This window comes from Protopterus annectens, chromosome 10.part0, assembly GCF_019279795.1.
Source record: "Protopterus annectens isolate FY-2018-M chromosome 10.part0, PAN1.0, whole genome shotgun sequence".
NCBI lineage: Eukaryota > Metazoa > Chordata > Ceratodontiformes > Protopteridae > Protopterus > Protopterus annectens.
The window spans coordinates 1,663,413,818-1,663,438,731 of record NC_056744.1 but is presented as its reverse complement, the minus strand read 5'-3'; the positions used below and the strand labels follow the sequence as shown (position 1 = coordinate 1,663,438,731).

At 39.9% G+C, this 24,914-nt stretch overlaps 1 protein-coding gene across 1 annotated transcript in view; it reads left to right on the top strand.

Annotated features, from left to right (window-relative positions):
- Positions 1–24,914, top strand: part of LOC122813872 (zinc finger protein 26-like) — a 369,001-nt gene that overhangs the window by 216,374 nt on the left and 127,713 nt on the right. The window contains exon 5 of the mRNA XM_044086412.1: positions 23,426–23,548. Within this exon, the coding sequence (XP_043942347.1) occupies positions 23,426–23,548 (123 nt within the window). The remainder of the gene's footprint in view (positions 1–23,425; positions 23,549–24,914) is intronic.

Here is a 24,914-nt window from a genome sequence, read left to right as displayed (position 1 = left end):
TGGATCTTTCCCACTTCAACTCCTTTCCTGAGATTACTTCTTTTCAGATGTTGTCTCTCTAAACATTATTTCCTCTTTTTCCCCAGACTTTTTTGGTCTCTCTGAATCTCAGTAATGCCTACCTCCATTTCACAATCCACCCCCTTTTCAAGAAATGTTTACATTTCTCTGTTTCTTCCTTGCATTTTCAGTCCTATGCTTTGCTCTTCGGCCTCTCTACTGCCCCAGGGGTATTCATCAAATGCCTCGCTCCTGTCATTGTTTTATTCAGGATGACAGGAGTTCAGATCTTTCCTTTTCTGGATGATCTGCTCATTCAAGCTTCCTCCCCTGAGGCTCTGCTTCAGGATCTCCAGTTTACTATTTCCCTGTTGCATGGTCCAGGGTTCACTATAAACTTCCAAAATCATCTCGGACTCCTTCATGTTTTCCTTGATTGCAGGATCCAGACCATTTCCATACTAGCATCTCTGCCTGCCCCCAAGGCCCTGTCTCTGATTGCTTTTTTTCCAAGTCTCTTCTTCCTCTTAAGTCTGTCATGGCCAGGGACTTCCTTAAGGTTCTCAGGTTCGTGGCTTTCACTATGCCCGTGCTTCATCTGTCCAGCTTCTATATGAGAAAGCTACAGTGGTACCTCAAGTAGTGTGGCTTCAACAATGCCATCCCCTGGACTTCCACATTCCATTCCTTCCTTGTCTCAGGATTCAGTGGTGGATTCATCATCTATTTCTCTCTCTCTCAATCCAGGACTTCCTTTCCAAGCAGCAGCCCCAATTGAACAGTTTTTCACAGACACTTCAGACAGGCCGAGGTGCCTCCTTTGGATCTCTCAAAGTTTGGGGTCTGTGGCCTCCTTTTCCAAGAACAGACCACATCAGTATAGATGAGGGCCCTGATTGTAGTCCTTCAAGCTTTTTAGTCTGTCTTCCCATCAAAATTTTCACATACAACACCACAGTGATGTGGTATGTCAAAAAGCAACGGGGTACAAGGTCCTATTGTCTTTGCATACTAGCTCTTCAGGTCTTGGATCTAGCTGTCCAGTATCAGCAGACTCTTCAGGCAGCTTACATTCCCTCAGAGCACAGTTTAGTGGCAGACTCTTTGAGCAGGTCCAGCACACAAGCTCACAAATGGATGCTTCACAAAGATGTGTTCCTGGACATTGTCAACTGGTGGATTATTCTTCAGGTAGATCTTTTTGCCTCCCACTTAATAAAGATGTTTCCTGTTTAAAAAAAAAAAAGGAAGATTCAAGCCTTCTTGCTTGGAAAATGGACATCCTCTCTTTTCCTTGGAAGGGATTCTTTATGTATGCCCTCCCCCCCTGCTTCTGCAAGTCTTACGCAGGAGGCCAGGAAACCCACTACCAGGAAAACATACTTGTCCAAATAGAAAATATTTTGTCTAGTGCCTCAACTGAAGCCAGAAGCCTTATCTGTGCAGGATTCTATGGTTCTCTCTTATTTTTGTGATCTGCTTCATGCTAGATCAACATATTTGTTTTGTTAAAGCTGACCTATCAGCAGTTTCTGCTTGTCTGCCCATGGCTCGTCCTCATGCTACTTTGGAGCCTGCTGCTTCAGCTTGCTTACAACATTGTACTTGGAAGACTGTTTTTCTTTTGGCTCTGACTTCAGCCAAGAGGATGTGTGAACTTCAGGCTCTCATGGCTGTTCCTCGCTTTTAGGTTTTTCAAAGAGACAGGGTGTCTCTTTGACCACCTTGGGCACAAAAGAAGAATTAGCATAATGAGAACACATAATTGAAGGTTATGATCATAGACGCAATCATAACTCTTTGCAGTGTATGGAGCTTTATCTGCTCCATGTACTACTAGTTACACTATTAAAAAACATGCTGTGTGTTTTGTTCACTTTCCTTTTTTCCTTTTCTGCAAACTGCAGTATGGAGGTTCTTCACACCTTGGATTTGAACAGACAGCTTAAACATTTAAATAAAACTAAGGATATTTATTCATCTGAGCATTTTTTTTTTCTTTCATCCCAGGTCTTTGAGTCTAGTTGTTTTTAAACAAACTGTCTCATACTGGATTTCTAAAGCCATTTCTTTTTACTATCCTTTTTTCATGGTAAATGCCTTTCCTGTTTAGTAAAGGCTCATTTTTCAAGGGATGTTGCTTCCTCTGGTGCTATTTTCAAGGGTCTGGATACCAATTTCATCCATGAGGCTGCTACTTGGTCTTCTGCCCAAACCTTCACTAAGCATTATATTACAAGTTGGATGTTATTTCCAGGGCTAGAGTTGGCCTTGCCAGGGCTATATCCTGCATGGGTTTTCAAGAGGGCTCTTCTGTGCCTTCCTCCTTTCCGGTTTCTTCTTGAGCTTTTGTACTCTCCCTCAAATTATGACTACTGCAGCACTGATATGGAAGGACATAGCAGAGTTGTGTAAAATGTTACCATAACAGTAGATGTCCTTCTCTTCACTGTAGCACTATTCTCTCCCTCCCTCCCTGCTCTAGCCTGTTCTTCTTGCTCTCCTAGCTGAGGGGTTCTTTTCTCTTTTCCCCTTCTGGATGCACATGTCCTTCCATTTTTTTTTAAACAAGAAACATCTTTATTAAATTATCACCTCTGACACAGGCAGTCATACATTTATATAAATGAAAACAAACCATATTGACATATTTTTAGTTGCAAACATTATACATCTCTTATAATCTATCTAGTCATTGTCAGTGAGACATTACATAGCTCATTCAAATCCTGCCTTCTTTTAAACCTCATTCCTCCTCCAAAATGTTATGTATGTATTCCCACAATTCCCATTTCTTTCTGTGTAGTTTGCTTCTACCCTTTTCTAAATATCCCATTTCTAGTTATTTTATCTCTGTTACTATATTCACTACTTCTAATATGGCTGGTTTAGAGTTTGGTTTCCATTTTCTAGTAAGTGATTTTTTTTTGGTAGCCACCATAATTTGACTCAGCAGTGCATTACTATTTCTAGGCAATTTGGATTTTGTATCACATCTCAAAAAATTATTTTGTTAGTTACACCAATTTCCTCCCCCTGTATTTCTGATAGAGTAGTCTGTATGGAATGTTTTAAAGTCTGCCAACTCATTATACTCCCAGAAAATATGTTCCCAATTACCTCTTTCTTTTCCCACACACATCCCGTATTTGCTATCTACCTGAGGGAAGACGTTTTTGGAGTCTACTTGAAGTATAAAAATATCTATGAAAACACTTCCAAGCAAAGGTCCTAAATCTTCTAGACCCTGTTGCATATTTGGGAGATGTACATATGCCCCCCCCCATTGTTTTCTTTCTGAATTGCTTATCCAAGCTCTCTTCCCAATCCTTTCTAACCCCCTCTGATTGATTCTTATAGTAATCATGCAATATTTTATATGCACTGCTAATTATCCCTTTTTTAGCTGTAGCTTCTATTTTAGATTCTACTAGAAACTCTACCAGTGTTGGTCTTTCACTTACGACAAATGCCCTTCCTTGTCCCTAGGGACATTCTGTTCCTCCTGGGACTTTTTTTTTAGTTCTTAATGTGTGAGTCCATAGATCACCTTTATACCCTATGACTCGCATAGAGAGCATATGTGTGATGTACAGCACCTGTAAATACTAAAGATTTTGGTATACTGGCCAGATGTTGGGTTATCCTTGGAAGGAAATCCTTTCAGTTATAAATATTGCATCAGTGAACAGAAGGACAATTACTCTTATTGTAGGATTTTACATAACTATACTTTTGTGCATTTATAATGCTATTATTGATTCTTAGGCTCCTAGCATATACTAGGCTAACGACCACAAGGTCCTTTTATAAAACTAACCGCACAACCCAACCCATTTGCATCTCCTTGTAACATGTGCATCTAAATTGGAGGGGTATGTTAATTAGCGGGTTGCTAAAAAAGTTATCTAGGTGTATATTATTTAGGGAATGTTTATTGTCAGCATTGGTCTGTAGGAGATATAGGGGCCCACCTGGTGGAGAATTTTGCAATTTCTCATCCAATGTTAGGGGATGTTTGCTGTCAGCCTGTGTCTGTAAGAGATGTGGAGCCAACCCAGGGATGAATTTATGATTTCCCATACAATGGTCAAGGTTATGTTTGGATAGAGTTAGGGATGGGCTCTGTTTCACATGGCAATGGATTCAGCAGAAATGCTGCTTGAAACACATTCAAGTAGCTAAAGTTTGCTGAGCTCTGTGGAAGTGAGCACAGAGCTGTGCAGATGCTCCTAATTTATAGAAGTTAGAAATGAAATTTGAAATCTAAATAATGAGCCCTCTGGCCAATAAAATGACTAAACTTTCAACCCCGCTGGAGTGCTTCCAAGCTTAGACAGACCAGGTAAACACCATTTCCCATAAGATGAATGGCCACATTATTCTCAAGTACTTATCTCCAGTCTACGGTGAGACTACCTACTCTTAGAATCCTTGAAATTTTACTACTAGCAGCCTATGATTTTTCATAATACAAAGGGTTATGATCAGGTCACTGATCGTAACTCATTTATTGTGTGTTCACGATATGGACTTGAGAGGTGAATCTTGGCATCCATATCGAGAATGCATAACAGTAGGTTAGGCTCGGAGAACTGATCCTAATTCTTTGCAGTGTATGGAGCTTTGTGCTCCATGTACTACTGATTACAGTAACAAAAAAAAAAAAAGCTAAGTGTTTTGCTGACTTTCAAAGCTGTAAAGCACTTAACCACTTAGTGAGACTGTCAGAAATGCAGTGTAATACTGTGCATTACGTTTGCGCTCACCTTGCCTTGCTTCTAAACTGTCCAGATTTTTGCCTCATTTATTTGCTCGATTTTTCATAAAGTCTGTGGTTTTCAGACAAATCAAAGAGGACTGAAGTCATTGAATAGTGACATGCATTTGGATTTCAGAGTTTGTATCCTTCAAATTTGTAGGATAAAGGGACACCTTATCAGTATGGACAGCAGGCAGAACCAAATCTTTTATTCTGCTGTGGCTATTTGCTGGTCAGTAGTGGCAGACTTGACTGGCAAGTGCGTGATATGGCCTTAACAACGTAAACGGGGGGAGGGAGCTTAACATTTATTAAGGTCTGGTCTTATGCCACTCTAGTGCTTACAGGACCACTACGGGAACAAAATGATAAGACATATTTTTTTTTAAGTTTTTCTTAAATTCAGCTCATTGCAAACCTGCAGTGAGAGGTTTTTTAACCTTTTGAGAGGTTACATCACCAAACTTACAAAGTAGGGGCTCTCCCTGAGGATATAAGTGACCATGCACTCACCTTCATAATCAGATTTAAGACTGACATCCCTAGCCCAATCACTTATAGAACAATAAGGAGCAACAAAAATTTTAACCCTGGCATCTTCCAAACTGAACTTAAAAGCATGTGACTGGTCACCCCTCAAAAGCTTACCTCTAGAGGAAGCAGTAATCTACTTTAATACTAAATCTATAGGTATTCTAGACTTCCATGCACCAAAAAGGACCATTAGAACTAGGAATAAACCTGCCCCCTGGCTCTCAAAAGCAACCAAACAAAAAATGCTCCTCAGAAATAAAGTCTGGGTCAAGTGACTTACTACTAAAAGCCCAGAGGATCATTTAAAATTTAGGCAGCTAAGGAATGATACAAAAAAAAGCCATTCTGTCAGACAAAAGAAGCTATTACATTCAACTACAACATACCCAGCAAAACAAACCACAAAAATTCTGGGCAGGGATTAATACACTCTTACACTCAGGGCATTCTGTCACACCCACCCCAGTAGGTCCAAAGCAAATTGCCAGTACCTTTAACACATTCTTTACTGAGACCATTCAGTCTCTTGCCAATCAACTAACTCATGACAGCTCATCTCTGACTTCCTCAACTGCTACCTTACCTCCCTCATTTAATCTCAAACCTGTCCCTACATCCCTTATCTGTACCCTTATTCTGAAACTCAAACCTACCACCACTGCAGCGGATCTCCTACCTGCAGAATATCTGCCAAAAGCTGCAAATGCCATAGCCAAGCCCATCTCCATTCTGATTAACAGAACAATCTCTGAGGGAACTATTCCTTCTGTTTGGAAGATCTTGCATATTATCCCCCTGCATAAAGGTGGAAACTCTAGGGAATTATCCAACTATAGACCTATTGCTATACTATCTCCACTGGCAAAAATCATGGAGAAATGCATTCATAGGCAACTGTTAAAACACCTAATAGATAACTTATTAGCTAACTGCCAACATGGCTTCAGGCCATTTAACAGCACTACAACTGCCCTTTTATCCTTCTCTGACTGTATTAACAAAAATCACAATGACAACGCTCTATCCTCAGCCCTCTTTATTGATCTCTCTAAAGCCTTTGATATGGTTAACCACCAACTTCTCATAAACATACTCAAAAACATATCTCTAGATGCACTGGCTATACAATGGTTTCAATCCTAACTTAAACAATAGGCAACAGGCTATTCTGTGGGAGAACAACTTCTCCCCATCTCCCCATTGCACTCGGTGTCCCCCAAGGCACTATACTTGGACCTCTTCTATTTTCTATTTTTATCAATGACCTACATTCTGTAAATCCTCAAGCTACCTCAATACAGTACACAGATGACGCCACATTAATATGCTCAGCCCCCACTCCATCAGATTTTAAGTCCCTCACCCAAAATGTGTTTAACACAGTAGAGGAATGGTTACTACATCATTGCCTCATCTTGAGCCCCAAAAAAACCAAACCCCTACTTTTTACTCCCACACGTAGGGCCTCCCCACTATACTTTACTGTTACATCAAACAATGGAACCATCATATCCCCTGACTCAACTACAAACTACTAGGGGTACTAATTGATAATAACCTTAACTTTGATACTCACATTAACAGTACCATAAAAACAATCAACAAAAAACTAGGCTCCCTCTATAGAATCAAATACTTTCTCACCCCACTAGCAAGGGCTACTGTTGCCCGGACCCACTTAATCTCCACCCTCCTCTACGCCTCTCCTATATATACTAACCTCTCAAAAAACAACTTGAACAAACTGGCTGTCTCCTACAACAATATCGCTAGATTTGCAACAGGCTCTGCATATAGAACCCATCACTGTACTAATTATGAACTAGGATGGCTAGAGTTGCCAAATTTACTTCTATTCAAACAATTAACAGATGCCTACAAACTCCTGTATTAGCCTACTAACACTTCAATTCTTACCAACCTTATCACCCCCTGCATCAACCTTAAGACCCTGCGCTCATCTAATAAAATACTAGTACAAATAGGTAAAACCTACAATATGGCTGGTGACTCTTTGTTCTCTAATACCGTGAGTAAAACCTAGAACTCTCTCACCAGTGACCTGACCTCGCTTTCTTCACTAACGCAATTTAAAAGCAAGCTGAAAACCTACCTTAAATCCCATTGGTTATGTCCCTGTGTGAACCCAGACTAACTACATATTCTTTTTTCACAAAGACACCCGTCTTATTAACTGTATATACTAATTGCCTATTGAAAACCGTAAAGATAACAGGCCTTATATTTTATTAAAATGTCTTCATCAATACCCCTTAAATGTCTTCAGCCTTACCTACCTATAACTAACTAATGTTACAAGTCATATGATTCTGTAAGCAGACATGTTTTGAAGTGAAAATATTTGCTTACATATTTAATGTACCCTCATCTGTAAAATCTATCATGTATAAAATTGTTTAATTTTGTATTGTACTTGTACCTGTTAAATATTGTTATTTTATATATACATTTTACTGTGTTTTAGAGGAGCTTTTCTCCCCGGGCCTCTGCTGAAAATGGACATATATCCAGCTGGACTAGCCCGGTCAAAAAATGTAAAATAAATAAAAATAAAATAAATAAATGTACCAGATCAATGTAGTTACTAGCAATTTTGAGTTTGTTTTCTTCTAAAACTAAACCTTCCCTCAAATGCTCAGCTGATGAGATTACAATACCCATGGCTGGGCTGTCACAACAGAATTCCATTCACTTAGACTGGAAGAACTGAGAAGTAGCGCTAATTTTGAGAGGTTACAGTAAAAAACATCCTTTACAGCTGTGCAGTTCCACTTACAAATGTGCTTCCTAGTGATGCCTCATACATTCTGTGCAAAAAGCTTACAGAAGTATCAGCTAGTTGATGAGATAACACTATTTTGAACATTTCACTTTGATCTGCTTCAGTTTCTGCTCAAGTTACTCCTCCCAAATCCCCACCATCAGCTAGCAAGAGTATCACATTTTCCACCTTGCAAGAAACAGCTAATTTGTCTGCTTTGCATGACAATGCACATCAAACATATTAGTCATCTGTCTGTGTTCCAGTAAAACTGTTCCCCGATTTTTGTCTTTCCTCGTGTCATCTGAAGGGCACTTTCACAGTAAACAGTGCTACAAAATGCTTTTAGCAATCCTTAGTATAATCGTGCCTTAAGTATTCCTGCAACCATCTCTGCAACATACACAGATTTCAATGGATTTTGACAGCTCACAGATATGGATATGTATGAAAAGGAATACTCTGATTATCAACTCAAAATAAGCTTATTTACTTGACAGACCAGTACAGTCCTCTATCTTGTCACCTCTTAACTTTGATGTTGCCTCATATTTGTCAGTAGTACTGCCTTGATATGTACATATTCATCGATGTTATGCTTTTCCACTGTGGCTAAATATATTCCTTCCTTCACTTAATCTAATGCTTAACACTGACCCGAACAGAGAGCATATTTTTCTAGCTCAATGTCAACAGTGTTTTCCAGTGCACGCTGTCACGATAACTTTTTGTATACACTAACTCCACATTTCTCATAACTCTGTCTGAACCTGGATACAAGTCACTATCTCCTCCAAAATGAGTTACGTAACAGTCACTTTGAAACAATTTGTAGCTGACTAAGTAGCAATTGCAGTGCACTCTGTTGTAATTCAATTTATTTTCCCCTTTGGAATGCTACACTTTTTTCACGGCGCTCATCAGGCCTGTTGCTGTACCTGCTTTTATAACTAAGACAGCATAGTCACTCAACAAATGTTCATTACGTGCATCACAGCAGGCAGACTTACCGACAATAAATTGTTCCAAAGTGTTTAAATGAAACATTGAGTCGTGACAAGCCATTTACAAGCAAAGAAATAATGCATCAATCCCTGCTATGACTCTATGCCGGATGTACTCTCAGGCTGTGACCGCACACTCAGTAAAGATGCACTGCTCACATCAGGCTACAAACACTAGATGGGTGTCCCTGTGGTTTTGACCCGCATCACACACACACACACACACACACACACACACACACACACTAATGTATCACCAAAGAATGAGCCAGTATGTGACTCTCTATTAATGCAATTGTAATGCCCATATGGCAAACCATGCATTAACCAGTCTGGTCAACACCATTCCAATGCACCAGTCACTATGGCCATTAACATTAAGTTCATTACATTGACAGCATCGACACTTACTCACACACCCACACGCAATTAGACATTTAGTACTATAACAGAACAATTTATACAGTCACAACATAAACACCCATGCCTATACTGTATTTAACTTTGACATATGCTCATGAGTATACATACAAGTACACATTCTAGATCATGCACTGCATTATCAAGGCCCCTCTTACACATGCCACCACAGTAATATTTTATAGAAAGTGAGAGAAAGAATGTCATCCAGTGACCGCAGTTCTGTGTATGTAACTGAAAGCTATGTGGCAGCACACTGTATATGCAGTGATAGACGTCCGTTAACCAAAAGAGTACGATAACAAGGAATATTTAAAACATTTCTACACAATACATTTTACGTACAAGACACACAAAACTGAAAACACATTCTCTGTCTGGTAACTATGAGCCTTTACCCTTCTCTTCACAAAATGAATGCTCCAGAAGCTAAGTGTGACTACAGTTGTTACCCCAAGCATACTGCACTCACATCAGAAGTTAAACCACCAGGGCATTTATTTTTTTTACATTTATGTATGTCACACCATCAACACTAAATACACACACCCACATACCCTTGTATAATGTACCAGTACACCATGGGAATTTTCCTCCTTCTTCATAAAAGAGTCATGTAATAACTATGGGCAACCATCGCTCGTAAGGATCTCTGCTTGATGCAACCAACAATAGCTGGAGCAAGCACACTGCACTGACTCCAGGTGTTCCCCCTAACTGGATTGCTGTCAGCCCACCTAGTCTGTATCATTCTCAATTGCACCACCAATGCTAAACACACAAACACCCACAATGTACCGTTGAACCATGTTGCTTTGCCCTGCTCTCCATAATAAACTGATGCAACAGCTGTGATGGACCCCATATGCTGGTGATGTCAGCTTAAGGCACCCAACAGTCATTCCATGCAACAGGGTTGGCCTCAACCCAGCTATGTCACATCAGTCTCTTTTTACACCAGCCATGCGAAACTCACACAGATGCACAATGTACCAGTGAATTGTGGTGCTTTGCCCACCTCTCCATAAAAATGCTGCAACAGATGTGGGGGACTCAAGCTGTGGGTGATGTCAGCACAGGGAACCTAACAGTTGTTGCAGTAAGCCCACTGCACTGACAGCAGATGATCCCTAAACAGGGTTAGTGCCAGTTCAGCTCTGCTCCATTGTTCACTGTTACAACATCCGCCACACACAGACATACACACACACACACTGTATTTACAGCTACACACACAACTTGTGGTCTAACTGCACCAGTTCAAAGTCATACTAGTCATGTAACTCTTATTGTTAGTCCTACAAAGCTACTGGTATAGCTGGTCAGCACAAAACAATCAGATCAATGACATGCCAGCATGAAGTATCCATATGTTCTGCTGCTTTCCGTGTTCACATTCAGAGATGGAACATGAGATTCCACTACCTGCAAGGCACACACACTATAAAGAGAAAGAACCCTCTCCAATTTCTGCTGGATTGTATGCAACTACAATGCATCCGTTGATGCAAATGTATGACAACTGTACAACAAGCCACTTTCTATGAAAAGCATCCAAATTTTAGTGTCATTGTTCTAAGCTTCAGGAAACTTCTTATGGTAATAAAGAGATACACAAGCATGCCCCTATACACACAGTTGTATAGAAATAAAATGAAAGAGAGTTTCAGCATTATTGTGAGCTGATGAAGTGGCACTGTACAGCAACAGCAACTGTACAAGGAAATCCATGATCCTGGATTATCCCATTTTAGTTGCTGTTTTGACGCATATGTCTTCTGTACTTATGTGCAGAAATAGCAGCATTGAAGGTTTCTCATTGTCCCACGTAAGTGACAAAACCACATAGCAAATTTGTGCAACAGGTAAATGTCAGTTCAGCACCGGGACATCAACAAAGTAAATGTGATGACAAACCCAGCGTGATTATGCACAAGCATCGATGCACCCGTACCCCAAGGGGAATGGAGAGAATCAAAGGAAAAGGGTGTTTTTTTAAAAAGGCAAGCTGTCAGTAACATGAGGGAACAGGCCAGCCATCAAGTGTACAACCACTGCCCATGGCAGCAGCACTGCTTACAAGGGTTGGGAGGGTGGCCTAATGGGTAAGGTGTTTGCCTTACAAACACAAGGTGCAGGGTTTGAGTCTCACAAGGGATAATTGGCTAAGCTTAAAATGGCTTAGTACTAACCTATGAACCTAAACACAGATTAGAGCAGATAGCTCAGTTATGGAAATAAGGCACCGTTCACATGTCTACACAGGTACAAGTGCATCTGGTGTGAATCCTGATGAATAACAATGACCGTGGCTCAGGAAGGGGAAGACTGATTTAACAGGTACCATGCTGACCAGGTGACTTCATCATGCAGACATACAGACTCCTCAGTTAAAAAAAAATGCTATTATGTTCTCCAAATTCACAGCATGAGGAACCACGTTACCACTGCTGATTTATACATAACTGTGAAGGAAAAGATAATATAGTATATGCATTCAGACTGATCCACTATGTCCAAGCACAGGCTGGTGATAGTAATTAAAATCTGCAAACAAGCAGATTGAATAATACCTTTGTAACCTTTGTCTGAAGTAGTATGCAGAGAGGAGAGGATTGGAAGAAGAAAAATTAAAGCTACTTTTCAAGAGGGAAAAAAAGTATTTTTTTCCTGTCAATATCTTAACTACAACTGCCAGTTACCCCCGACTCTTTTTCCTATCTCCTTTCCCATCTCTTGGCATTACTACATTTGCACTTACTCTTAATCTTAGGATTAATATACTCCCTGCCTCTGTTACTTCCTATCTCTAATACTTTTCTCTCTTGGAATTTTCAGTATAATTAATTGTCATTCATATGTACTATTTTCCTGTATTTAGATTGAATCTCTGCCTATTGTTTTCTCTGAAATTATATTTCTATGTATATACTACTTTGGATAGTTTATTTCATACTTGGATTTGAATTTACTGCTATTGCTTTACTTTTATGTATATATTTCTATGTTAAAACTACTTAGGAAGCATTTGTAAAATGTCCAACCTGTGTGAATTGCATTTTGTTATTGTTTCTTGTGGAGCTTTTCTCCCTGGGCCGCCTCTGAAATGGACTCTTCAAGGCCCAGTAGACTACCCCAATAAACAAATGCCAATAAATAAAAGTTTGACAGTGAGCTGCATTACAGATGTGAATTAAGGGCTTACTTATGAAATCTTTCTAAGTTTTTAGTAGCCAGAGAAAAGTACCACCACTGATAGACTGCCATGATGAGAAAGGTCTTCCAAAGGCCAGAAACATGCGATGAGAAAGGTCTTCCAAAGGCCAGAAAGCATGTTTCACTGTGCTTTTGTTACAGCAGAGAGAGTAAACAGCAAGTCTGTACCAGAGATGTGGGGTTTCCAAACTACGTGGGAAAGAGAAAAAAATATATTTTAAAAATTGCGTTTGAAATCCTGAAGAAACAGGCTCAATGGATAACTATGGTCTTGGGAGAGTCAGTTTAGCCTTTCCCACTAGCTCACTTACCTCTCCTGAAACCTTTAGGACCATTGTTATAAGAAGTACAGTTGTGTAAAATCTTATTATAAAGGTAGCTGTCCTTGCCTTCACTGCTGCAGTATTCTTAACAAGTTCTACTGCAGCGATCATTAATCAGGTAATATAGATTCATAGGTTCATAAGCAAGTATCAGGCTAGCTGCCCTTCTAGACCACTTTAAGCCTAGCCAGTTTTGCTTTTAGCGCTTGAGTTAACCTATCCCATTTGGTGTTAGACTGACCAACCCATGTCATGGTGGATAATTATGTATATGTGTATGCATACATACATATATATATATATATATATATATATATATATATATATATATATAGCAACACTCAGATCTGTTCTGAGCTACAGCACAATGGCACTAGATTTACTGAACCAACTGATATTGCCAACATCCTAGCAGACAGGTTCAATGCAAACTTTACCCCCTCCCTCACCCCCGAAAGGGCCCATCTCCATACCGGAAGATTGCAAAGCCTTTGTAATCACGGATGCACAAGTAAAGACTGCACTCTCCAAAGCCAAGAACACAGCATCCATGGGACCAGGCCATATCCCAGGCTGCGTTCTGCATGAACTACAGAATGAACTGGCACCCCACCTAAGTACCATGTTCAACCATAGCCACACTTCAGGCTTTGTGCCTATGGAATGGTGCACAGCGACAGTTATCCCACTCCACAAAGGGGGTGCCACCACTGACCCTGGAACTACCGCCCCATTAGCCTGACTAGCCTGGTCTGCAAGGCCATGGAACGCATCATCCTCGAGCTTATAAACAAAGACATTGGTAACCTCCATACACTGGACCCTACTCAGTTTGGATTTGTAAAAGGTAGATCATGCCTTCGAAACCTGAATGACTTCTTTGAAGAAGACACCAAAGTTGTAGATGAGGTTAAAGTGGTGCACACAGCCTATCTTGGCCTCGTCAAGGCTTTTGACACCATCCCTCACTCTGGTATTATAGATAAACTCACTGGACTGGGCATAAATCCCTAATTCACAAGATAGGTGGCCAACTGGCTCACTGACATAACTCACACAGTGAAAGCAGCAGACTCCAAATCCAACTTCAGACCAGTGACAAGCAGAGTACAACAGGGTTCGGTCCTGGGTCCTCTCCTGTTCGCTATCTACTTCTCAGAAGTCCAGGCTAATACAGCTGGTCTCTGGCTAATTAAGTTCACAGACGACTGCAAACTAGGAGCCATAATAGATTTGCCTAAGGATGTGGACATTCTACAAAGAGGCCTAACTGAGACTGATGCTTGGTGTCAAAGCCATGGCCTAAAGCTCAATGCCAAGAAGTGCATTGTCATCCCCTTTGGGAAAAACACCATACCCATGAACTACCACATAGGTGGTAGCCTACTAAACACCAAAAGTGTGATAAGAGACCTTGGGACAGTGGTGTTCAGTAGTCTCTCCTTTGATAATCACATCACCACAGTAGTCAGGAAATCCTTCTACGTGGCACACCTCATCACAAAGGGGTGTTCTCCTCCAGAAAAAGAGAGGTCATCATTCCTCTCTACTCATCCCTCATCAGACCCATTATAATAGAGTGCAATGCCCTGTTTGCCATGTACCTCCCAAGACATCTACAACAGCTAGAAAGGCCACAGAAATAACTCACTAAGAGGATTTCCAGCCTCAAACAGATGCCATACGCAGACCATCTCAAAAAACTCCAGCTCTACTCCGTCGTTTATCATCTACTCAGAGGCGACCTCTGCCTAACATACAAAGCCATGTTGGACATGCTACACATAAAGAAACCCCAATCCCTCCGAGCCACACGCTCCAGGGGCCTAAACCTTGCCACCACAATAAACAGAACATGGAGGGTAGATTCTTCTCCCAGAGACTTCCCATGCTCTGGAACAGACTACCCATTCATGTCAAGCAAAGGTCCTCATTATCCCTCTTTAAGAGAAATCTCACAAACTGCATGGGAAACAGGACACTCATCCCAGGGATCACTTCTGTGGCTCTGCTCGACAGGGGCGCAGGAAAATAACTTTCTAGGGTGGTGAATGCCAGGGAACTGTTTTGGTTAGGTTTATATAGGCCCCAGGGCCGATAGCCTAGTACTTACCTATGAACCTATATATAGATATAGATATAATTACCCATAGTGAGAATAACTGGGATCATTCCCTGGATAATTTGAAGGGATCTAGGCATGGGATAAAACATTTAATAGCTCTTTCTGTCTATTAGTAGTGGAGGGTGCAGTTCTGGGGGTAAATTTTCTGTTTCCCATGCACTGTTCATATGGACAGGAATGAGCTTTGTTTTACGTAAATGGGGAGTCTCTGCCAGAGCTGTAGTACCCCCTCTGTGAGATATACCTGTCCCTTCAAACCATTCTGCTGATGTTGCAGAAGACATTTGGATCCCTAAACCAAGTATGTCTGATGCTGTTTGACTTGCTGATGTGCAGTAATTCCAGTCAGTATTGGGTTATCGGATGCCTTGTATGCCATACAGAGGTCACCTCTTACCATTCTGCAGGATACCAAGTATAGGGCTTTGAGCTGATCCATGTAGGGCATGCTATTTAGGCCTTGTATTATATTAGTAAGGTCTCCTTGTGGGCATTCTAGTTGTTCCATATTTCTGGACAGATACAAGCCAGATAGGGCATTATACTCAATTAATGGCTTAACGAGGGATAAATAAATGGGGGCAATGACATTCCTAGATCTAGACACAATCCCTTTTAAGGTGTGTAGTATTGAAGAACTTTCTTACAACAGTAGACATATGTTGGTCAAACATTCTATTGCTGCCAACATAAGTTTTCAAATCATGAACAATTGGGAAAACCCCTAGGGGTATACTGTCGGTGTGGCATTCTCCCAGGGTAAAAGACTTCTCAAATAATACATAGGAACTATATACCACAATGCATTCTTGTCATTCTATTTGTCCATGATTTTGGCACCAAATAATTATGTCGGACAAACCTTCCTGTAGGATGGATATATATAGATAAATATAGCTATATAGGTAGATAATCCTTTAATTGCTTTAAGTCCTGGCAATGCACGTCTGTGTTTTGCCTCAATAATAGGGCCAGCAGACTGGTTCATAGGTTCATAGGTGTGTACTAGCCTAATGGCCCTGGAACCTTTACAAGCCTAGCCCCCCAAAAAATGCCCAGGCACCGTGCCACCCGATGTTAGTTCACAGTGCCCATATCCAGTAGTGCACTGGAATGATCCCTGTTGTGAACTTTCTGTTACCCATCCACTTGTCAGGATTTCTCCTGAAGAGGGCCAGTGAGGTGCTCTGCTTGACATGACTGGGAAGCTTATTCCAGAGTATGGGCAGTCTTTGGGAGATGAACCTGTCCCTCCAGCGTGTGACCCACCTTTTTTCCTCATTTTCTCCCAAAATGGAAACTCCCCCTTGTGTTTTGTAATGAGCACTAACTAATGTAACCAGTTCTCTAGCCGCTACAGCCTGTCTCTTCCTTGACTAGTATTCTCATAGCTACTGCTAACTAATATAACCAGTTCTCTAGCCGCTACAGCCTGTCTCTCCCTTGACTAGTATTCTCATAGCTACTGCTAACTAATATAACCAGTTCTCTAGCCTCTACAGCCTGTCTCTCCCTTGACTTGTATTCTCATAGCTACTGCACTTTTCTTTCTCTTGGATTAGTATCTAAAAATTAACCACTTTACCAAATGTCTTTGCTACTTCCCTTCTTACCCTAAGTCTTGGCCATTTTAATCACTACAGCCATGTTCTTCCTAACCTCTACCTACTTTAGCATTGCATTCCCACTTCCATCCTAATCATTTGCAAGGCCGTTTGCTTTACTTGTTGTCTACCTGGCCCCTAGTAAATCTCATGGGCTTTTTTACTCCATTATGATTACAAATGTCAAACAAAGGAAGGAAAATGGTTGTTGAAAATAGATCCGTTTATAGAAGACATTACAAAAAATAACCATGGCAACAGTAAAGGACTGTCAACTTGAACAAGAGCTATATATACATAAATGCCATTTATTCCAGTGGTTTGCACGTTGGACATGTATCCCATATAAATTAAGCCTGGTGGAAGAGCTGATCTGTGATTGTTTTGTATGAGGTATTAAATACAGAGCTCAGGGATGTTGAGACATTTGTGTTGCAACCTACATTTAACAGTGTTAACAGTACTGAAGAGAGATGGCTATACATAATCAAGAGATAAAAGAGCGGTAAACATTTTTGGATTCCATACTTTGTCCTCAAAAAGTGAGTCTTCCATCTCTGTTAACGTATTAAAACTTGTTTTAGCCCAGAAAGGGAAAGGGCTGTTTAAATTTGGAGGTAAAGTTTATTCATATGTTCGTGGTTTGAAAAGTATTAGCATAAATGCTTATGCATATGACTGTAGAAATCAAGAAAAAGAAGGCACAATGATTTGTTTATTTTGCTTGTTTGTTTGCTGAGGAAGAACTCTGGCATACTTGAATCTATTTCCAGCATATCTCAGCGTGTGCTAAAAACAGTCATTGTTACATTAGATCACTCCCCAAGAACCAACGTTCTTTCCATATAAAGAGATCAAAACGTCTTTCCATAGAGAGTGATCTACAAAATAAAAGATCTATATTGTTGCATAAGACCGCTGCAGAGAAAAAGCAACATAAGAACTGAGAACGAAGCAAATGATGTTATATGACATTGCGTATTGTTAATTAGATTTTAAAGAAATAGAAAGAGGCACAGTGCAGATGAATCAGGTTATGGGATCACTGAGCTGTTATTCTTTCAAACACGTAAGCTAACACAAATTGTGCTATTCCAGACAATTTCTAAGTTTATAAGAGCACTATTTACAATCTGTCCATATTTTTGCCCCCCCCCCCATTATTTTAGGCTTGATCTGGATTTCTTGCTCCAAGACATACTTCTCAACTGTCCAGATCTGTGCAGACTGTCCAGATTTTTGCCTCATATTTTTGGTCTGTTCTTCATAAAATTTGTGATTTTCTGGTAAATCACTATCACTAGGATGATCCAAAGACTGAAATCACTAAATAATGATATACATTTGTGTTTCAGACTTCATATCCTTCAGAAAAATGCATGTTAAGACAAATTCTGTTATTCTATCAACGTTCTAAGTTTATAAGAGTAATATTTAAAATATGCTCCTATTTTTCGGCCTTTGTCCCCCCCCCCCCCCCCCCATTCTGTTAGGCTTTGTCCAAATTTTTTGCACTGAGATGTTGAGAGGTATGCTCCAAGAAGTGGAGAGGTATGGCTGCATTTATTATCTGCATTGTCAAAGTCCAGAGGAATGCAAACCTCTTTTAACTGCTGCTGCACTGATTGATGGCTTTCAATCGTACCAACAAAACATACACACACTTTAGCTCCCATTCTCACAAGCATGCATACACTCACCCGCACATACAGATTTGTAAACGCACATACATACTTTTCTTTCTTTTTTATGCTTTTTTTTTTACTTTTACACTTGCTAAACAGCAAAAGAGCTGCTTAGCACGTGTAAAATAACAGCTGTGTTGATCACACTTTTACTCTAATATACGAAAACAGTCACACACTCAGACATAAACACACACACACACACACACACACACACACACACACACACACACACACACACTGTTCTGTTTTTCCCTTTAAATTACTTTTTATTTTACACTGGATAAACAGCAAAACTGCTGCTTAGCCAGCATAAAATAATAGCAACCGTTAAGTTTCTTTACGTCCGAGCTCCATGGCAGCTTAATACGCTGCCATGAAGTAGCAGACTAAGGAGTTTAAAACTCTGCTTGTATAGCTCTGAAGGGCACAGATTTTTGCAGAATTTCCTCATAAAATTTGTGGTTTCCTGACAAATGACTAGGGACTGAAGTCACTAAATAACGGTATACATTTCAGTATCAAGACTCTCTATGGAAATACAGGCTAACACAAATCGGGGTTAATAAAACAACTGCATTTAACATTCTACAGTTAATTATGGCTTTACCATGATTTCTGGAACAGGTTGAGAAATAAACAAAATTGCAGGAAACAAAAAAATACAAGCTGCTGAATTCTGATGCTGTGCCTTGAGTGAGCTAATGATGGCATTAGGGCAAAGACGATCTTAGTATGTTGTTGTATAATGCAATAACAATTCTATTAGATACAAAAGTATAAACTTATGGAGCGGAAAGGTGATATTCTTCCCAATATAATGAAGAAAAATTAATTCTTCCTGAGGAACACTAGCTCTACATAAACAGGTACAAAAAAGTAATCCGTCAAAGAAATAGAGGCATCCGACAACTACACTTGGGAGAAAAGTTCCCGGAGTTGTTCAGGATTGCATTTTTATTGGATGCTGAAGGCAGATTAGCATTTCACATGAGTAGATAATTCATGAAGGCATTTCCTGGAACAAAAGAACTGGAAGAGGGTGGTTGTGGTTGGTTCTTCGGCAGCAACAGAGCAAAGAATGGAAAATAACGAAGGGCGTTATTACTAAAGTGTTCCACCATCCTTACAGTTGCTGCATCTCTGCGAGATTATTATAAGCTTAAAGATGGCTCAATGTACCAGAGCTGTAGGAACAGGGGATAACAGAAACAGCCAAAATCAGGGTTTTATTTTGCAGTCTGACTATACTACAGTGGTAGAATGAAAAGATAGGGAAGAAAATTGTTTCGTAAATGAGGAAATAGGCAAAGAAACACGTAGTAGTTCTTTAACTGGTTTGCCTTTTTCCGAATGTCAAAGCGTAATCACTGCTTTTCATGCACTACATAAATGTTATGCAAGCTTCTCTTAACATCCAGCACACCCTGTCACTCAAGCATTGTATCTGGCCAGTTCTTTTGAACACTCTATCAGACTTTAGATGACAGTTGTCTGTGTATTACCTGTAGCAGAGAACACATACTAGTAGTACTAGAATGTAGGTAAAATAGCAGGATGTGTGTTCACCTGCAATTTCTCTGAAGGATATGAACTCTGAAATTCAAGTGTATGTCTCTAGTCAGTGACATCAATCCTTTCTCATTTGTCTGAAAACCACGACTTTATGAGAAACAGGCCAAACAAATCAGGCGAAAATCTGGACAATTTACGCATGGAAGATGAGCATAAACATAATGGACTGTATCTCACTGTCTTTCTGACAGTTCTCACTAATTGGCTAACAGCATTGTCACCTATCCATTTGTTTTCCAGACTATCCAGAAATCAAAGTGATTGTACAGTAGTCTGGAAAACACTGTACAAATTCCAGTATTCTGTTTCATAAAAAGAAAAAGACTGTTGGAGTTTGTTAAATTGGCAGATTTACTATGCTTTTTACAGAAAAGCATAGTAAATTGGCAGAAAGAAGGCATCACAAAAGGAAAAAAAAGGTGCCCCCCTTATTTGATATGACAGTGACATTACAAAATGGATGGAAAGTGGAAGGAAAGGTGAGGAGATAGGCAGAGTTATGGGATATGTTTGGGGTGTGGCCTTGGTCTGGTTTTAGCCACAACAAAAGGTGGCAAACATAGTGGCTAAGTGCTTTATGGCTTTGAAAGCCAGCAAAACACACAGCGTTTTCTTTTTCTATTTTTACTGTAACTGTTAGTACGTGGAGCAGATAAAGCTCCATACACTGCAAAGGATTATGGTTGGGTCTCCAATCATAATGTTCAGTTATGTGTTCTCGACATGGATGCCAAGTCACCTGTTGAACTTCTCTCCAGAGGTGAATTTCTTGCCATCCATATCATGAACATGTAATAAATGGGTTATGGCTGGAGACCTGATTATAATCCTGTGTTATAAATAAAAAAGTATCATCCCCTTTAGTGTAGATGCCTGCCACTATTCCTTATTTATGAGTAGAAACACTCTGTATTGATCACAAAAAGGGAGTACAGCACTAAGACATTAAATCATGTAGAGCAGATGAGGCAAAACCTGCTGTAACTGTAGACTAACAGTTCAGTTTGTAACACTTTGTAAATAAGTGAATATAAGCATAGCCGGCCTTAGGCATAGGCCAACTAGGCGGCCGCCTAGGGCGCCGCTTTAATAGGGGCACTTTTCCAGTATTTATTTGGTGTACGTAGACCAGGATGGGGGCACTGGGTGGTGTGGTGGGGTGTGCCGTGGTGCCCTTTTGCCTAGGGCACCAGTTGACCCAAGGCCGCTCCTGAATATAAGCCCCTGCCTCACCGTTGTGTATAGCTAAAAGCTGAAATATTCCTAAAGAAAATCAAATGTAATCCTTGCCGCTTTAGCAGAGAGAGTACTGACTACTCCATTAAATGATTTTATTCTTAAAAAACAAAATAGTTTCTAGCCATTTAGAGACCGTTGCTTGCTTACTCGTTTCTCTTGTTTTACATTTCATAAAATAGACACACAACTGACAAGAAAATGTGATGGCATTTTGTATATAATGATTAACTTATCTGTAGACAAAGTATGGAACATTCTTTTAACCTCATTTTTTTGTTTTTTAGAAAGAACACTGGAAGCTTTCAAAACATATATAAAAGATCAGGAATAGTTAATGTGCATGTAAGCATCAAAAAGAATAAAAATGCAGTACATTCTACTATTAAGTAATTTAAACATTTTTGTCATTTTAAAATTGTGTATTCTAATTAGTTCAGTTTAACATAGATGAGAAAATCTGTAACTATGGGCACAAAACAGATTTTGGCATTATTAACAAAAACTTAGTTTAGAGGAATAAGATATTAACTGTACATTTTGACATTTACATTAGTAGCATGTTTACCAGCCTATAATTTTGCCCTACTACATCTCAACTTTCTGACATTATATGTTATTATAGTCTTATTTCAACCCCCCACATTGTTCTGTATAAAGTAAATTGACTATACTCCATAACTTCCAGCTTTTCTATTTAACAATTTTTGCCACTCAAATGATTGTACAGTTAAAACCTCAGTTTATGTCTGGATCACATAGCTTCCTGTTAGTTATTTCAGGTCAAGCCTCAGAAAAAAAAAAAAAGATTCAAAAATAACACTTGATTCTTTGAGGGATTAAAACTCTGGAATTCTTTACCCTAATTGACATAATTGTCTAACATTGACCCAATTTAAGAAGCTAGTTCAGAATCGCTTTCTCTCTAAAAGTTATGTCCACATGGTGCTACCAAACAGAATTCACCCATTGCAGTCCATCCAGAAAACACTTGTAACCAACTTGTATCGTTTTTGGCATTCTCATTTTACCTTCACAATCTTCTTTTACCCAGGATGCCCTTCTTACATAAATACAGCTGTGTCCCTCCAGTACTGTTTAGCTTTCTGATGTCTTCCTGTATTACCACTTTATAATGCCTACTTTTGCTGTTTATGTGCTTGTACTGCACTTTTATTCCCTACTGATCAGGTTCTCTACTTATTTTCCTATAAACTCCTCCTCACCTACAACCACACTATAACTCATTGCAGTTCCCCTCAACATGTTTACATTCTTTCCATTAACTTTTCTCATTCCAGTAAGTAACTTCCTCTTAGCTTCTTTCTGCTCTCTCCTTGTTCCTTTCACTTGTCGCTAATCTCTCATTTATTTCCACAAGCTCCCTTTTCTTAATTTCATTTATTTATTTTTTACTCATCCTTTGACTGGGTTGGTCCCACTATGAAAGTGGCCTCTTTCCAGAGGAGAAACAAGATGGTATTTGTACTGTTAGTGGATATTCTGCCAAGGCATTGGGGGATTCACCTGCTCTTTTCAGTAGGTGCCATCAGTTCCTTTACATTCACAATTACACCCACAATCTCTAGTGGATGAAACCTCAGTTTAAGATCTTAAATGAAGGGCAACACACTCAAGAGTGCAGCACCCCTTAATACTGCACAGCAGTGTGAGCAGTCCAGTTACCTTGAGTGGGAATAGAACCCATAGCCTTCTGGTCTGTCAGTACTGAAGGCGAGTCTGCTACCTGTTGAGCCACTTGCACTGCTGTTACCTCTATATGCCTGTTTTACTTCCCTCTCAATAACTGCATGTTACAACTTCATGTTTCTTTTCCTTGTTTCTAATATACTCTGCTTTCTCTTAAAATCCCTGACAGTGCTAGGCCCATTTCAAACACTAAATACCAATGGCTTTGTTGTCTACCGTCCAGTGGATCTGTTAGGCCTAATGTGCTACAGTTGTCTGTCATGCTGCTTAAAATTTGTATTAGTAAATGTGAATGTTACACTGTGTTAAAATGCCATCAGTGTATGGAGGTTTTGTATTTGGTCCTGTACTGAAAATCAGCCATACCCAGTTGTAACAAGCTGAAGTTGGGGTACTCTGGTTAGTAAAGTGAAGTAAAAATAGTATTATGTTTATATTTTAATATGCAGGATACAGAATTCCCAAAAAGAAATTATCACTAGTATTCAAAGCGGATGATGAACCACCAAAGAGTGTTTTAAAGAGAAAAAACACCACAGAACAGAAGGATAATCTTCGTGATAACCGCAAGAGTAAGTAGGCGGCTTATTGTGCTTTTCACATCACTTTATGGTATATGTTTAATTGATGTTGAAGATGTGTTAGAAAAGTAAACATGTTGCATGGTACTGGAGGTCTATATGCATAACACAAAATGAAAATGGCATCAGAAATCAATTATAAGTTAACTTCAGTTGTGGAAGTCTCTGGGTCTTTTTAGGGTAAAGAGGATTAGCAGGGTGGCAGTGGGAGTTAGAAGATGTACTGAAGACATGAACATTACAGGAAAGACCACTATTTTTGTATGTTTTAAATAAAATATAGTATAAAGTTACAAAAATAATGATGCTAGATTTTCAAGTAGTAATGAGAAGTATGTTGATGTAGGCCTCGTTGCATACATTGTGAAGCTTCTTCGCAGTTTCCTCCTGAAGGTAGAACAGTTTTTAAAAGGTTCCAGGAGAAGGAGCCCATCTGTGTACATGGTGATATTTAGTCGAGAAAGGGTAAAAGGCAAGTAATTAACAAAACATGAGAATAGCAGAGGCCCAAGGACGAATCCCAGGGGAATACCTATGCTAAAGGTTCCTTGATTGGAAATATCCTTCTTAGAAATAGCTTTGGAACCATTTTATAGGTTCATAGGTTGGTACTAGGCTATCTGCCCAAAGGCATTTATAAACCTAGCCAGAATGTGTTGGCTTTCGCCGCCCCCTTAGATTAGTTCCCTGTGCCTCTGTCCAGCAGAGCCACTGAAGTGATCCCCGAGTTAAACTTTCTGTTTCCCATCCACTCGTCAAGGTTTCTTTTGAGCGTTAGCGAGAAGCTCTGCCTAATGTAGATTAGGATCTTGTTCCAAAGCATGGGAAGTCTCTGGGACAGGAATCTATCCCTCAGCACATCCTATTTATTGTTGTGGTGAGGTTTAGATCCCTAGAGCGTGTGGCTCAAGGGGATAAGGTTTTTTTAAGGTGGAGCATGTCCATCAATTCTGGGGTGGACATGGGCCTTGTATGTCAGGCAGAGATCACCACTGAGTAGGTGGTATGCAACCAAGTACAACTGGAGTTTCTTCAGTCGAGCTGCATAGGGCATCTGTTTGAGGCCAGTGATCCTCTTGGTGAGGTACTTCTGTGGTCTTTCCAGCTGTTGCAGGTGTCTTGTAAGGTACATCTCAAATGGGGCGTTGTACTCTATGATGGGTCTGATGAGTGATGAGTAGATGGGCGCAATGACCTCTTTTGATCTAGATGTGAACCCTTTTGTGATTAGGTGGGCCACATAGAAGGATTTTCTAACCACTTTGGCAATGTGATTATCAAAGGTGAGATTACTATCTACTTGGGTCCCCAGATCCCTTATTATGTCTTCCATATTTAGGGGACTACCAACTATGTG